Raw genomic sequence first — 15,107 nt, forward strand, 5'->3', positions numbered from 1 at the left:
TTGGAGGATAAACGTTCTACCTGTCACCAATATACCCTCGCATCGACTCCACCATCTAGTACAAGGTGTCTCTGAGTTGGGCAAAATGTTGATCGAAATCCTCACTCTTGGCTCCCTACGATGATCCTACCTCTTCTGCGAGACCCATCAAGCCCATGTCATTATGGACTGTGCCAAAGCGCAGAGTGCAATGCAAGGCCGTTGTATCCATCGACGCATGGGCATATGCCCAGGCCGATCAGACTTTCATATGGATAGTAAATGATAGTTGCATAACAGGGTCTTCTTGGCTCAGGGTTCCTGAATCGGCTTTCTGAATGACTACTGACGTATCGCATTGATTGCCGAGGTTGCTCTGTCCTCTTCTGTTAACTATTGTACTCCCTTTGGTCGACGCGAGACCCTTTTCGTGGGTTACCAAAACATCGCTGAATTTTTGACGAGCTTTGTTCGTGACAGTCTTGTCACTCGATTGGTAGTTAGTCAATGGGTGTGCTCTAAGGTACCTTCGTCCTACCCCTCGATCGACAGCGACAGCCATGGCCGTTGCACCTGATCAGTCAGGCACAGAGAAGCCGAAGAGAAGCTGCTTATCGGTAAGTCAACACCATCTCTAGGCCTTCAAGATGAACGCCGCAAGCAAACGATACTGACGCGCTTGTCAGTCTCTCAAAACCTGTTTCACTTACCTTGAACTCTTGTTCGCCGCTGGTCCAACATGGGTCGATTACCTCCTCATCGCGTTGGGTACCCTCTGCGCCGTTGGAGCTGGTGTTCCCTTCCCTCTCATGGGTGTCCTATTCGGCCAGCTCATCGATAACTTCAACGGAGCCACTTGCGCCGCCGATGGTAGTGGCTCTGGAGCGAGCGAGGCAGCCTCTGATCCCCTTGACTATGAGAATGCTATCAACGACAAGGTTATAAAGACAGCTTGGATTGGCGCTATCGCACTTGTCCTGATCTATGGTCATCTGACCTGTTGGAACATCATCAGCCAGCGTCTTGCTCAGCGTTTGCGGACTCGCTATGTATCTGCACTTCTGCGCCAGCCTCCAGAATTCTTCGACACTCGTGGAGCATCTGGGCAAGTCTCAAGCCGACTCCAAGGCGATATCACAGCTGTACAGGCCGGTACATCAGAGAAGGTTGGCAACATCATCACAACCATCAGCTTCTTCGTCACTGTCTTCATTATTGCCTTCACAAAACAGCCAAGACTTGCCGGTATCCTCATTTGTATGCTCCCAGCCTTTCTTCTTTCCGGAATAGTAGGAGGAAGATACCTGGGCAAGTTTGTGATCAAACAAACAGAAGCATCCGCTGCAGCCTCTTCCATTGCTTCCGAGGCTCTGTCGCATGTTGCAGTCGTTCAAGCTTTCGGTGCCGCCCCCCGTCTTGAAGAGAAGTTTGCAGAGCACATGGCCCGTTCTCGCAAGTACGCTATAGTTAAATCTTCTATTGCCGCTATCCAGACCGGCTTGCTCTACTTCATCGCTTACTCTGGCAATGCCCTAGCTTTCTGGCAAGGCAGTAAAAAGATTGTTGAATCTGTGGCACGCAACGACGGAAGCACGACTGTTGGTGAGATTTATGCCATTGTCTATCTTCTCGTGGACGCTTGCGTCATGCTGGGCGGAATGGCACCTACTCTTCCATTCTTAGGAGCAGCCGTAGGTGCATTCCAGCGGCTCAAGGAAGATATTGATGCTCCGTCTTCCATCGACGGCACTTCACAAGAGGGAATTGTACTTCCTCCAAGTGCGGAGAAGACCCTGACATTCCGCAACGTCTCGTTCGAGTATGCCTCTCGGCGAGGCCAGCCTGTTCTTGAGAATGTCAACCTGGATTTCCCTGCTGGAAAATATACGGCGATTGTTGGAATTTCCGGGAGCGGTAAATCTACTGTCGCATCACTGATAGCGCGTCTGCATGATCCCACTGAGGGTACAGTCGAACTCGAGGGACACGACTTGCGAGAACTCAACGTCAAGTCTCTCCGAAGTTTCATTAGCTTCGTTCAGCAAGAGCCCTCGCTTCTCGACAGGTCCATTCTTGAAAACATCGCACTGGGTCTGGTGAACTCTCCAAAGGAGTCCCACCAACACCTCAAGCCATTGCTCAAAGGCCCCGAGCTTGCGAAGATGGCTGCTAAGGGCAAGGACTCACTAGACTCAGCTGCATCTCTAGGGCCCGAGTTCGTCGAAATCGCCAATTTGATCCGACACGCCACTGAGCAGGCTGATGCGGCCAGCTTCATTGAACGTCTTGAATTAGGCTATGGTGCATCTGCTGGTCCCAAGGGGTCGCTTTTGAGTGGTGGTCAGAGACAACGCATTGCACTTGCTCGGGCTCTGATCCGTGATCCAGAAATCCTGGTCCTGGACGAAGCAACAGCAGCTCTTGATTCTGCCAGTGAGAAGAGAATTCAGCTCGCTGTCGAGAGGGCTGCTGCTGAGAAACGAACCATCATATCTATTGCGCACCGTTTGTCAACTATCCGCAACGCCGACAATATTGTCGTCATGAAGGCTGGTCGAGTCGTTGAGCAAGGAACTTATGACGATCTTATGGCCAAGGAGGATGGCGAATTTGCGCATATGGCAAAACTGCAGACAGTCGGCAATAAGAGCGACACAGGATCTGTGGACGGCGAGTCAATCGGCGCTTCAACTCTCCGAAATGACACACAACTGAACGAAAAGACTGAAGTTTCTGGAGCCAAGCAGTCACTAGATTCCCAGCTATTGGGCCAGGAGAAGGAAGAGTCCAAGAAAAAAGGAGAAGAAGTAGTATCAGAGGATCATGAGCTGGACGATGTGAAACCTTTCAGCTCTGTCATCAAGGGTCTTATCTGGTTGATTCGACCATCTCTGGGCTGGTTCACCCTCGCCACGATCGCTGCTGTCTTCGTTGGGGCTACCTTTTCTGGTTCCGGCATCATATTTGGCTTCACTGTTGGAGCGCTCAACCCTTGTGCAAATACCCTTGACCATATAAGATCCATGGGCAACATGTTTGCAGGCTTGTTCTTCATGCTCGCAGGCGTGGAGCTTATAGCTAACTTTCTTGCTTGGCTGGGCTTCGGCATTGTCGCCGAAAGGCTTCTCTACAACCTTCGGGTTCTATCGTTCCGATCTTTGCTGGAGCAGGGCATCCACTGGCATCAGTCTGAAGGGCGATCGCCGACCAGCCTTCTTGGCATCATTACCAAAGATAGCATGTCTGTGGGTGCCTTCAGTGGATCAACTTTCGGCACCGTGTTTGCTATCCTTATCAATGTTCTCATTGCGGTCATTATCTCCCACATCTTTGCTTGGAAGATTGCCTTGGTGTGTCTTGTGACGCTTCCCATATTGCTTGGCTCGGGCTTCATGCAGCTGCGCATGCTGGCACGTTATGAAGAGCGTCATCGTGAGGCCTTCTCGACTGCCACCGCACTTGCAACTGAGGCTATTCAGTCCATCCGTACAGTGGCCGTCCTATCCCTTGAGAATGAGTACATGGAAGGTTTCGCCCGATTATTGAAGCCTCCAAAGGAGCAGGTTGTGCGTGCCTCGGTCACAACTAACATCTGGCTGGCCATTTCATACACAACAGGTACCTTTATCAACGCTCTCGCATACTGGTGGGGCTCGCAGCTCATCATGAAGGGAGAGTATACTCAGAAGGACTTCCTTATCATCTTGGTCGCCATGTTGACAAGTGCCCAGCTTTGGAGTGGCATGTTCTCACTCGCTCCGGAATTCTCTCGTGCTCGTCTGGCACTGTCTCGCGTCATGACGGTCGTCAACATGGGAAGTAGCACCCACACAGGAAAGCCTGGACAGGATCCTTCTAAAGCCGGGAGGGACGTTGAAGCATCCGGTGGAGAAAAGCCGCTCAGCCCTGCTGATAACCATAGTCATGGCGGTGCAAAGGTGACGTTCAAGAACGTTTCCTTTGCTTATCCTAGCCGACCTGATGCCACTATCCTCGACAATGTCTCCTTCACGCTCTCGCCTAACCAGTTTTGTGGTCTTGTTGGTCCTTCAGGAGCGGGCAAATCAACCATCATGAACCTGGTTCAGCGTTTATACGAGCCTACGTCTGGCAGCGTGCTCATCGATGATAATGACATCAGCAAGCTTCCAGCGTCATTCCGAGATACGATTGCTCTAGTCCCTCAAGATCCTGCCCTCTTTGACGGTAGTGTGCGTTTCAATGTTGGCTTGGGAGCACCTCCTGGTCATGAAGCCACAGATGGCGAGATTGAAGAAGCTTGCCGTTTAGCGAATATACATGACGTTATTGCGGCCCTTCCTGATGGCTACGATACTGAATGCGGCCCCTCTGCTTCTCGTCTATCAGGCGGCCAAAGACAGCGCCTCGCAATCGCCCGTGCTCTTGTTCGTCGACCACGGCTATTGCTCCTAGATGAGAGTACCAGCGCGCTTGACGCCGCCAGCGAAGCAGCTCTTCAAGAGGGTCTCGAGAGGGCGTCAAGGGGCACGACGGTATTGGCTATCACTCATCGATTGCATACTGTGGAGAAATCTGACATCATTTTCATCGTTGAAAATGGACAAATTATTGACCGTGGGCGGCATTCTCAACTAATGGAGCGGAGGGAGAGCTATAGACTGAATGCCATGCAACAGATGTTGCAATGAAGGGTCAGTCGATGAAAAGAAATAATGCGATTTAGCATGTATAAATTAAACGTTGCAATTTGTGTACATACTTCGTCAAAATGCTTTTTTCTTCAATAGATATAGTTGCAGGTGGTTAACTACTACATAGCGTATCGCACATCAACTCGAAACATGTATGCGACGATTGGGCCTTTGCCGTCTGAATCGCGATAGGCCTCTAATGGCCTTGCATTCTAGGGCTGATTAAGCGTCGATCCCTAATCTGTCTAATCAAGCTCTAGCCGGCATTCACCTGGAGCTCACAAATTACATATCATAATTAGCATCTGCATTAATCAATCACCTCATGTCAAAGCTCTTAACGTCTCACAGAGCATCATCCCGCCGCCTCCTACCTCGACCCCACGCTCTAACCCAATGGCTGAAGCCGTGGGAACCGCGCTCGCGGTAGTAGGCGTCCTCGGCCAACTCTTCGACGGCTGCGTTAGAGCCTACAGCCTCTTCACCGCAGCAGCTAACCTCGACACAGACAGCCAGAGACTTCTATGTAAAGTGCGCATTGAAGAGATGCGCCTGGTTGTCTGGGGCCGGGACTGGGGCGTCGCGGAGGGTAGACTTGAAGCTCATCTCGAGAGCACAAGGAATCCCCAGCTGAGGAGTTTGGCGCTTCAAATCCTTGAGGAGTTGCATAGCGCAGTCACGGACTTCAAGAAACTGAAGAATAGATACGGGCTGATTGATGAGGGGAGAGCCAGCTTGGAAGTCACTGGATCGAAGCCAAGGAAATCGCCTTCGCCTTCGCCTTCGAGAAAGAGATCAAAAGATGATGAGAGTCGGAACTTGAATGGTGTTTCAAAAGTAACAAGTGAAAGGAGTTGGGGGAAGGAGATGGGTTTAAGAGCAAGATGGGTTATAGCAGGTGAGTCCTCGGGTCTATCATCTGTCACATCCATCAAGACAAAACTGATTGCTCTTAGATAAAGAGAAGTTCATAAACCTGCTAAAGGACTTGCGAGGTATATGCCCCGCCTGAATCAATAGTTCAAATAAAAACTGAATCCTCGACTCTTAGACTTTAACGATGGCCTCGAACGTCTTTTTCCAACCTCTCATCTCCCATCGTTTCAACGCGCATGGACAAATCAGCTCCTCGAGTCGGCACAACGTGACCTTACTCAACTTACTCTCCTTGAGGTAGCCTCAAACGGTGTCTATCCCAAGCTCACCACCTCGGCCAATCTCAAGAAACTCCGAATCAACCTAGACGCCACGCCCCAGGCCTCGTTCAAGCCAACGTTCGCCCTCAAGGTTGCCCGTGCTGCACTTGATCTCAGTGAGGATGGTGGTGGTGGCGGGAGAAGTAAAGGACGGCATGAGAGCGCGGGAGATGTCGTGATTGAGTGGGTGGACTATGATCGCGATGATGTAGACGAGCGTGTAGCTCATGTGCGTCGCCTTGACGATCTTGCTCGCATGATGCACTCCGCTTCCGATTGCCATCCTGACCTTCATAGCATCGACTGCGTAGGCTATGTTGACGATGCTTCACGGTGCAGATACGGGCTCGTGTACAAAGCGCCCTCGCCGTCTTTCTCGACGCTCCATGAACTCATCACTAGCTCAGACCTCAAGACTCCTAACCTCGATGATCGAGTCCATTTGGCACATACGCTCGCCGTCGCGTTATGGTCTCTGCACTCACTTGACTGGCTCCATAAAAGTCTTTGCAGTTCAAACATTCTCTTCTTCCCTTCAGCCTTTTCAGCCTCGGCTCACTCATCAACTGCTGCTGGGGCACTTGTACCAGATATACAACGCCCTTATCTGACAGGTTTCGATGCTTCAAGACCAGAGCTTGATACTGCACTCTCTGTCGCGCCCCGTAATCCTTCTATCCTTACGCTCCACCGACATCCAGCTTCCTTGCGAGGCTTTCCTCACTGCAAGCCCATGGATATCTATAGTCTGGGTTTGGTGCTCCTTGAAATAGGTCTCTGGAAGGTTCTCCAAACATACCATAAACCACACTACTCCACGGATCGATGGCGCGACAAGGTGCTGCGTGCGGCTCTCGTTCCTGGTCTGGGTAGCAAGGTTGGTAGTCGATATCGTGATGTGGTGGACAAGTGTTTGGCTGTGAGTGAAGAGATGACAAGTGCTGAGGCTGGCAAGTTGATAGAATATGTTGTCACAGCTCTTGAAGGCATTCGGATCTGATAGTGAAGTACATATGAACGAGATACGAAGCAAAATAGATTATACGATATGTGAGGCTTACACTACACCATCGATCATCAGACAGGAACAAACAAAGAATGAATAGTGTAAGAGATGTATTTCAGCTCTTGAAAACTTATATAACCGTCGTAAAAGCCCGCTACCATCTCTTCTTTGACCATCATCAAGAAACAACAAAACCCAATGCAATGCCAATCCAAATAAGTACACAATAATAAAATTTCAACCTTGCCTGCCTGTACGCCGTCGCAAATTTGAACTCCGGTATGCCTTCAGTCTTTCCCTCCTCCGAGATAGTATGCATTGTTCACATCTCTCTAATTGCCTTCTGCTTGACCACGACAAACTCCATTCAAGTCGTAGCCGTAATGATTCTTGTATGCTGCAGAAACTGAATTATCTTGCAAGTTTGAAATGGCATGAACTGAAAGCCAAACACTTCCCGGTAAGCAATCATGCATGGGAGAAGAATCATTAACATTCAAACATAAAACGCCCGTCATCCTCTTCTGAGCCAGAAACGCCAATGCATGAGAGACGTTAACATTGCCCGTGACGTACGTGAATCATGATCGTGACGTAGAATCGTACAAGTGTCTGTTACGCTTCGCGTTAGAACGCTGAAGCGGCTGGACTCGCTGTGCTGGTGCCTTCTAAGCTCCAGAAACTTTACGAGCTGTCGAAGCTGCCGTCACCGAGGCTCCATGATTGGCGCTGCCTACTCTGCCGCTGGTCTTTCGAATGCCAGCAGACTCCTTCGCCCGAAGGGGAGACTCTCCCTGGCGCTTGCTGCCGCGAACCTTTGTCAGAACACCAGGGGTACTAGCAACTCGTTCGACGTGCTTGGTCCGCACAGAGCCAATGTTTTCGGCGTCGTGCGACGCATCGTTGTCAATCGTGTAGATAGCTGTCGTCTGGCTAACGGAGCGCGTCTTCTCACTGCGAGCTGGTGATTGGGAGGTCGCCTTACGATGACGGCGCATGCGCAAGTGCAACTCCTCGTCAGACTCTCCGCCGTGAGCTTGGCTGTGCGTCGCGATGTACTCAGCTTCTTGCTCAATAGTGTGCTGCTCTTCAACACCGAGTCCGTTGGAAGTTGAGCGCTGGTAAGGGTGATGACGATCCCTAGCAGTCTTTCGTGGTTGGCCTGGTGTAGGAGCTGGTAAATAGTCTTCCTGGACCCCAATATTATTGCGGTCGTGGTCGACTTCACTCAGCGGAGTACGGTTTGAAGGGCTTCGGTTGGGGGGTGTCGACGTCTGGCCGTTTCGGAGCGTTGTCTTTTGCATGGCACGAATCGGGGTGCTAGGAATTGGGTTCGCAGCAGCCATCTCCCTCCTGAGTCTGCGCTCGATTCTCTCCTCAACCCACCATTCCCGGAATGTGCCCTGGTTCAAATGGAGCCAGTGCTGTTGAGGGCCAACAACCATGCCAGGTCGCATGAAGCGCATGAATGAGATAACTTCGTTGGCGGTGAAACCATGTCGGTAGATGAGATAGGCACCAATCAAGCAACCTGTGCGGCCGAGGCCAGCCTTGCAGTGAACGGCAATTCCCTTCTTACGGACAGTGATGGTCTCGTGAGCGAGTCTGATGAACTTGCGGACAGTTGAAAGCGAGGGACATGTGCCATCGTCAAAGATCATGTCCAGGTGCTGAATACCCAGGGCCTCAAAGTACGAGGGAGAGTAGAGTTGTGAGTTAAGTCGAACCACCAGACCAATGTTCTTCTCGGAAAAGTGCTTCAGCACATTCTTGAAGGGCTTTGGCAACTTGGGATGGGCATCCACGGCCGCTAGCGTCCGTGGAAGCAATGGGTACAGATCGGATCCCTCTGTGATTTTCTGGACCGGCGCGTGCTGAGGAGAAGCAAATGCCAGGAAATGGGGGGTGATCCAGTTGAAATCACCATGCTCGACTCTCTCGAAACGCTCGTATTCGTCAAGATCGAAGTTGTCCAGATCGCAGCACTTTTCCTCCTTGGCCTTCCACACACCGTAGACAACATCTTGAACGCTAATGCCATAGTCGGCTTGGCTGTAACCAGCGTCTCGGAATGGCATCAGTGGAGGGTCGACCTGCGCAATCGGGGCAAGGGCCAGATGGGGAGGCCAGTTCTGTATGAGGACCATGTAGCATGCGAGCATACAGGCGGCGTTCGCGCGACCTTGACTTGATGTTAGTTCCCTTGCGATTCGTACAGTTTTACACGGAAAGGCTCACTTCTAGGGTCAGCAGCGCTCCAGAAAACAATGGGGCGGTCCTTGTTTTGCTTTGCGCCTAAGATATCATGGAACTGAATGGCAAATCGGTAGAGGTGGCCGATGTGCAGAGGACCGAAGTCATGGTGGAAAGCGTTGTACAGAAGAGTATCGTCAACAGTGAAATAGCATGGCTGTGGTCTGTTCGACTTGGCGGCGAGCGGGGTCGCACCCGCGGCAGCTCGTTGGCTTCGCTTCTTGGGAGAAGCTGGCTGAGGCTCCTCGGGGTAAGGAAACGGCGTATCTGGTGTAGGAGGATGAATGTAGGAGGCAAGGTAAAGTCGGTCTGAAATATAGTTTAGCGCCGATGTTGGTAGAAGCATGTTGTGAACATGAAGATTGGTGTCGATGAAGCAAAGTGGAGCCTTGAGCAGCGGCGAAAACTGAAAAGGATAACAATGCGACATGGCCCTGAAAAGCCAAGGGGCCATTGTATGAATGATGTGTTGTAGAGAGTAAAGATTTACCTGGTATGTACTCGACTATCTGCGCCATGTTTTGCGATTGCCTGGTAGAAGGAGCCATGTTGTTGTTATGTTGTTGATATTGACTTGCGCTTCAGGGAGGCTGGCGGTGGAATCGTCCAATGGCTGTTATCAAAAAAGGGCAGGAGCTTTCGAATGCAGTCGGAAAATATCAGAGTATAGCAAGATATACACAGTCAATGAATTGAAGCAGCGGCGATGTCTCAATGTGACGAGCGACAAATGACCAGAGCAGGCGGTGACCGGGGACGAATTGCCTTTGACAGTTCAACGGGAAGCTGCAGCGAGGCGTTGAGTGAGCTAAATAGGTAGGCTGGCTTTAAGAGGTATAAAGAAAGGGGTCTTCAAGTCCAGTTCCAGCGCGGACAAGAGAAAGCACCAAAAGCCAGAAGGCAAAGCTGGGAAAGGGAAAAGAATTGAAGTTCTTGGTTGACGTTGTTGATGTAAGATTGGACACTGGGCTAACGATTCTTTTGTATGGACGATTGTCGTTGTTTTTGGGCCCCTGCCCGAAACAGGTTGCTCCTTGTGCTATTGCCATAGCAACAGTGACTTTTTAACTTGGCCCAGGCCCTGGACCACAACAGACCGCTCCGCTCCAGCTCCAGCTATAAGTTCCATGCGACGTTGGTCCTGGTGCTATTAAAACAATCAGCGCTTCCAGTTGTTCCTCACGCGACTGCTATCCACGGTAGTAAAAGACGTTCTAGCATGGTTGACGGTATGTCCTTATTTTTGGTTCCCCGACTGCCTCTATTTGATGTCCTAAGTACCCTAAACAATCCATTCTATTTTGATAACTTGTTATGATATCCAACCACACGGCTATAGCTCAGCATAAACGCTTACATCTTAAGGAATTAGATGAACTAGTGTTACGCCAGGAGTATCTGCAATTAAGATTGCAAGCCTTGTTTCCTAAATGGAACAAATGCAACAGATTCCAAGGATATCCCAGTGGTTGGATTCTAGTTATTGTTATGATCGAACCGTCCCGGCTGTGGCTTTCTGTGGCTGTGTTATAAATCTGCAGTAACGTAAATGGCCTAGAATTTACCACCCGTTTCCCGTAATAGATTTCCCCCACTGCCAACCAATCTTATCCCCACGCATCTATCAGAAACCTCCAATCTTTTTCAGAGTCACACACAACTCACCTCACTCACATTCACACATCCTCTCACTTATACTCGATTCTAACTCACTCCATCTCATCTCAAAAGGGGCCCTCTTCACTATTGAATCAAAACACAAAAAACCCAACGGTTGACGTTCCTGTCCTTTCGATTTCGGGTCTAGATCTCCATTCCTTGTCACGGCAAAGGCCAAGGCTAGCATCGTCATTATAAAACTACCGCACGACCAGAATACTAAAGCATCGGGAAACGAATAGATCGATCACAAGCAAGAGAGATTAATAAACCGTCGCTACCAAAGCAGTGACCACCTCCGCCATAGTCACAGCCATGACAGCCATGACCGCCATTCCCGATCCCGAATTTCCCTGTTCGATGCAAGCCACCCCCCTGTCCTGTGACGATGACGGCCCCAAGTCTGAGGCTACTGAGGCTAAGGCTGGCTGTTGTTGTTATTGTTATTATTCTCGTTCTCTTTGCTGACCCATACCCTTGTTCTCAGTGTCCTCAACGTCCCCTTTCCTACCGCTCGACTGGCCACAACCGCCCTCAAGGCCATTCAGGTGGACCCTGAACTCTCCCCACTCGTCAGGCGACAGCTCACCGTTGTCCCAGTGCCGACGTCAACGCAGGGTTCTCCGTCTGGCGGCGATGCCAATGCCCAGCTCCTTGAGGTTCAGTACAAGGCCACAACCAATCGAATGCTCCGAGTTGCTGTCAACGGCTTCATGGAGAGCTTGAAACTTGTGGTGGAGGTCATGGAGCAGTTAGATACTGACGTTCTTGACCAACAACAATAACAGCCATTCATATCACATAACAATAAACAATGCTCCAGACCCTTAGCCAAATCAAACTAGTTCACCACATTCACCTTTTAATTCACGTCAATCCTCAACATCTCGGATCTTGGACCCATGTCTCGCTTTGCTCTGCTCGTTGACGTGACCTTTATTATTCAATTCTGGTATATCCATGCTCCACAACTCTTATAAACTCGTTAATCCTTCGTTTGCTAAGTCATCCATTGCCTCTTCTAGCGATTTCAACAAATACACTCTACAACAAGCCCATCTAGGCCGAGAGGCACCCATCTAGTATCCCGCCCCGTTCAACACCCCAAGCAAAACGCCAAAACAAAAATCGCTGCCGCCCTTGAGGATATTATGAAGAGAGTTGACCCAATCACGAACCAGACCTATCCAATTATGTACTAGGGAAGTTCCCGCCTGTTCAGCGCCCATGTATATCATGAAGTGAGCTAGATGCACCCAGATCCTCTTGTCATTCCTTTTCTTTATCATCTGTTGACCCTTGCAGCACCTCCAATCGCTTTTTAAGTTCCTCCACCTCTTTCTTCAGATCACCGTTTTCTTTCTCCAGGCTCTTCATATGCACAATGGCGTTTTCGACGACACTGGCCTTGCTGTTTTGCGCGTTCGCTTGCTTCCCATCCTTCTTATCACCTTCATCAGCAAGATTCGTCTTGTCTCCACCAGGCAATAATCCGGCCATGACCTGTAACGCAGAGTTGATTCGGTTACGGCGCCCTTGCTCTGCAATTTTGTGGGACGTTCGCTTTGATGTGAGATTTGTTGAAAGCTCGCTCGGATATGAAACACCTGGCACCTTGTTGCCCTCGAGGATATTTTGGTAGTTGGATTTCGACATGAGTAATTGCGACGCAGCACTCTCCGCCGGTGTCATCCCCGGTGTGCCGGGGAGAAGAGGCTTAATGCTAGGGGATATTCTAGGTAACAATGCCGGTGAGACATGTACCGAGCCTGTTGACCTTTTCCTGCTAGACCGAGGCGCGAGCTGAGGAGTTTTCCGTGCGGATGGGCCTGCTGAACCGGGAACCAATTGGGGGCTCGCACTTGCTGATGCAGGCTCTGAAGGTTTGGAAAACACTGGTGATGGCAACGGTTGAAAGCTTGATCCTCGGCGAGACATAGGCTCCACAGAAGGAGACTGCACGGAAGAGCGCGAGATGACCGGGGTCATAGTCTTGCCAGATACCGACTCGGGCAACTCAAGCGATTCAATGTGTTCAGACACAACCGGTTCTTGAGGTCCGTTTGCCTGCTTGCTTGCCCTGGATGCCGGGAGTTTCATGAGCGATGCGGGAGTAGCTGGAGCTGGACGTGAATCAACAGGGCCAGAGACAGGCGTCTGCTGGTTGCTCGACTGCGCTTGGATGTATGGGGATTTGCTGGTCGATCTCCTATTGGGAATTGGCGGCGGGGGCATCTCCGAGAGGGCCTCAGGGGATACCGATGAGTTTTCTTCTGCCGAGGTCTCGGTAGAGGTTGCAGGCATCGGAAGAAAGGCACCATTGTTCTCTTCAACTTCACTGAGTACATGTGAGACGATGGCCGGACTGGGACCTGTTTTCCGACGCTGAGGCTTGACAATGGGAGAACTTCGAATGCTAGCCTTTGCCCGTGTCTTGGTTGCGGTCTTTTTCCTTGTAGCTTTCTTGGGCAAATCCAAAACGGATGTGACGGGAGCAGCCGATCTGTCGAGATCTATATCGATTGGTGAGTTATTGGTGTTAGTAAGGCGCGGGTCGTAGACTGTAGAAGGGTCGTTCTGCGCGTGGAGGGCTGGTGAAGTCAGAGGACTAAAATAGGCGCTGGGAATAGTATAGCCACTGTCCATGGAGAAGTTGGGATCCAAAGGGGTAACTGCGGGAGAGACGAGAGGTGTGAATGCCATCTAGAAACAAGTTAGCGACAAGACATGCAGAGGTTGGATTGGTGGTGGACTCGAGTCTCACATCTTGCTCTTTCATGCGCTGGTGGTAATTTCTGTCGTAGGCACCTGATGTTGGAATTTGCTCGGCCTGTGAATAGAACTGTCCGCTGTTGGGCATCTCAAGACTTTGCGGTGTAGGGGGCACTGAGTGGTTATGGTTATGGAAGAAAGCCACTTGTTGCTCTTGCATCTGGCGCTGCTGCTGTTGGAACTTTTGTTGTTGGAGATATTGAATCTGGGCGTCGATATTAGAAATCGGATCGCTTGCGGGTGTCATCATGTGCGCGGGAATGGTTGATTGAACCGTGGATGTTGACATGGGCATTGTGTTGGGTGTGGACATTAGGCCTGGATTGTCGCTGTCGGTCATTATTGTGTCGGGGGCATCTCGCGCTTGGTTCATGAGACCCTGAGCCGAGCCATCTTGAAAAGATTGGAAGTCGAAGTGCATGCCATCGCCCAGGCTTCCCATGCTGCTCATGTCGAGAAATTGATGAAAGTCGTCCTCACCAGTCGAGGCCATTGCCTGGTCCTGCCCGTTCCATGCCGTCGAACTCATCATGGCCGGGTTGCGCCGAGTGTTGGTCGGATAGAGGCAATTACAAGTGAGTTTATCTGATCAGCTGGGCGAGTCGTGAATTGCGCCAGTCAAGGCTGCGCAAGATGGAACTAGTCGTTGAAGCAGCGCCAAAAGCGGAGAAGTTGACACCAAGCGAAGGTGACGAGAGATATTTGCAGAATAGAAACAGTCAAGATACAGTATCAAGATGCGTTCCAGTCGGACTTGGTCGGTGAGTAACCAGCTGATCGGCGGAGATACATGCAACGGAAATATCTGGCAATGGCGCAGAGACGAGAAAGCTTGTGATACCGCGAAAGAGTTGTGATGAGGCCGAGATTGGAAGCAGAGGCCACAATGACGATTCGACCTGAGAGACAGTAAGAGGGTGATGAGAGAGCCAGGGAGACCGTCAACTGTTCTGGAAGCGATATAGGTGCAGATGCAAATGAAACTGCAGGAGAGGAACCCAAAAGACGAAGACGCAAGCGCGGACGCGGACGAAGACGAGACAAAGCCGATGTCAACTCGGGACTGATTCAACTTGGTCAATTAAGTCGAAGAGTCCAAACCAAAGGTGGTTGGTCGTTTAGTGGCAACCTTAGCACACCCAGGTAGGTTCATTCAAAGTGGGCGGGCGGCGGGCAGTTGCTTTCTTTCCAGACGCTGAATGTAGAGAGACTTTTTGTCGACAGAGTGGAGTTTACTGCCCGTAGGTGAGAGTGGGGTTTTCGTACGCTCCATTCTGGTGGAGAATAGCCGGTCACCATTCTCTTGCCCTGTGCTCAGTGTGAACTGGACGTGGGCAGGCGGGGGAGGAGCCTGAAGAGCCAAACCGTAACTTTCTTTTCACTTTCTCGTCTGTCACCATGATGGAAGCAGTTATCAATTCCACCATGGAAACCCATCGGGTGACCTGTTAAAGAGCAGGGATCCAAAAAGTATTAGTACTTGGGGAGTGGGATGTCCCCTCCATCATCCATCCATTCAATCCATCCATCTCCTGCAGGACATTGTCAGCTGGGGATCTCCAGTTAGAG

The 15,107-nt window shown here is 50.7% G+C and overlaps 5 protein-coding genes across 5 annotated transcripts; 3 read left to right on the forward strand and 2 right to left on the reverse strand.

Annotated features, from left to right (window-relative positions):
* Positions 1 to 539: 539 nt before the first annotated feature.
* Positions 540 to 4,649, forward strand: BKA55DRAFT_683045 (P-loop containing nucleoside triphosphate hydrolase protein; the record flags this gene model as incomplete). Its single annotated transcript, XM_046198447.1, has 2 exons — positions 540 to 596; positions 666 to 4,649. The coding sequence occupies 2 exons, from the start codon at positions 540 to 542 to the stop codon at positions 4,647 to 4,649; spliced, it is 4,041 nt and encodes a 1,346-aa protein (XP_046056738.1).
* A 261-nt stretch (positions 4,650 to 4,910) lies between these two features.
* On the forward strand, positions 4,911 to 6,969 carry BKA55DRAFT_550230 (prion-inhibition and propagation-domain-containing protein). Its single transcript, XM_046191257.1, has 3 exons — positions 4,911 to 5,550; positions 5,609 to 5,647; positions 5,704 to 6,969. Exons 1-3 carry the CDS (start codon positions 5,049 to 5,051, stop codon positions 6,846 to 6,848), a joined length of 1,686 nt encoding a protein of 561 aa, XP_046056739.1. The 5' UTR covers positions 4,911 to 5,048; the 3' UTR covers positions 6,849 to 6,969.
* A 553-nt stretch (positions 6,970 to 7,522) lies between these two features.
* BKA55DRAFT_683047 (protein-tyrosine phosphatase-like protein) lies at positions 7,523 to 9,561 on the reverse strand (the record flags this gene model as incomplete). The annotated part of the gene is made up of 2 exons (XM_046198448.1): positions 7,523 to 9,036; positions 9,093 to 9,561. The coding sequence occupies 2 exons, from the start codon at positions 9,559 to 9,561 to the stop codon at positions 7,523 to 7,525; spliced, it is 1,983 nt and encodes a 660-aa protein (XP_046056740.1).
* A 1,520-nt stretch (positions 9,562 to 11,081) lies between these two features.
* BKA55DRAFT_683048 (transcription factor Pcc1-domain-containing protein) lies at positions 11,082 to 11,551 on the forward strand (the record flags this gene model as incomplete). The annotated part of the gene is made up of 2 exons (XM_046198449.1): positions 11,082 to 11,167; positions 11,254 to 11,551. The coding sequence occupies 2 exons, from the start codon at positions 11,082 to 11,084 to the stop codon at positions 11,549 to 11,551; spliced, it is 384 nt and encodes a 127-aa protein (XP_046056741.1).
* Positions 11,552 to 12,035: 484 nt separating this feature from the next.
* Positions 12,036 to 14,067, reverse strand: BKA55DRAFT_496872 (uncharacterized protein; the record flags this gene model as incomplete). The annotated part of the gene is made up of 2 exons (XM_046186405.1): positions 12,036 to 13,469; positions 13,531 to 14,067. 2 exons carry the CDS (start codon positions 14,065 to 14,067, stop codon positions 12,036 to 12,038), a joined length of 1,971 nt encoding a protein of 656 aa, XP_046056742.1.
* Between the last annotated feature and the right edge of the window lie 1,040 nt (positions 14,068 to 15,107).

This window comes from Fusarium redolens, assembly GCF_020744475.1.
Source record: "Fusarium redolens strain MPI-CAGE-AT-0023 chromosome Unknown BKA55scaffold_1, whole genome shotgun sequence".
Taxonomy (NCBI): domain Eukaryota; kingdom Fungi; phylum Ascomycota; class Sordariomycetes; order Hypocreales; family Nectriaceae; genus Fusarium; species Fusarium redolens.

Excerpts from the sequence above, each read along its gene's own strand:
- BKA55DRAFT_550230 (XM_046191257.1), top strand. The coding sequence starts at position 5,049 with ATGGCTGAAGCCGTGGGAACCGCGCTCGCGGTAGTAGGCGTCCTCGGC. Across the intron at positions 5,551-5,608 it reads AGCAAGATGGGTTATAGCAG|ATAAAGAGAAGTTCATAAAC; the intron begins GTGAGTCCTCGG and ends GATTGCTCTTAG. Across the intron at positions 5,648-5,703 it reads CCTGCTAAAGGACTTGCGAG|ACTTTAACGATGGCCTCGAA; the intron begins GTATATGCCCCG and ends CTCGACTCTTAG.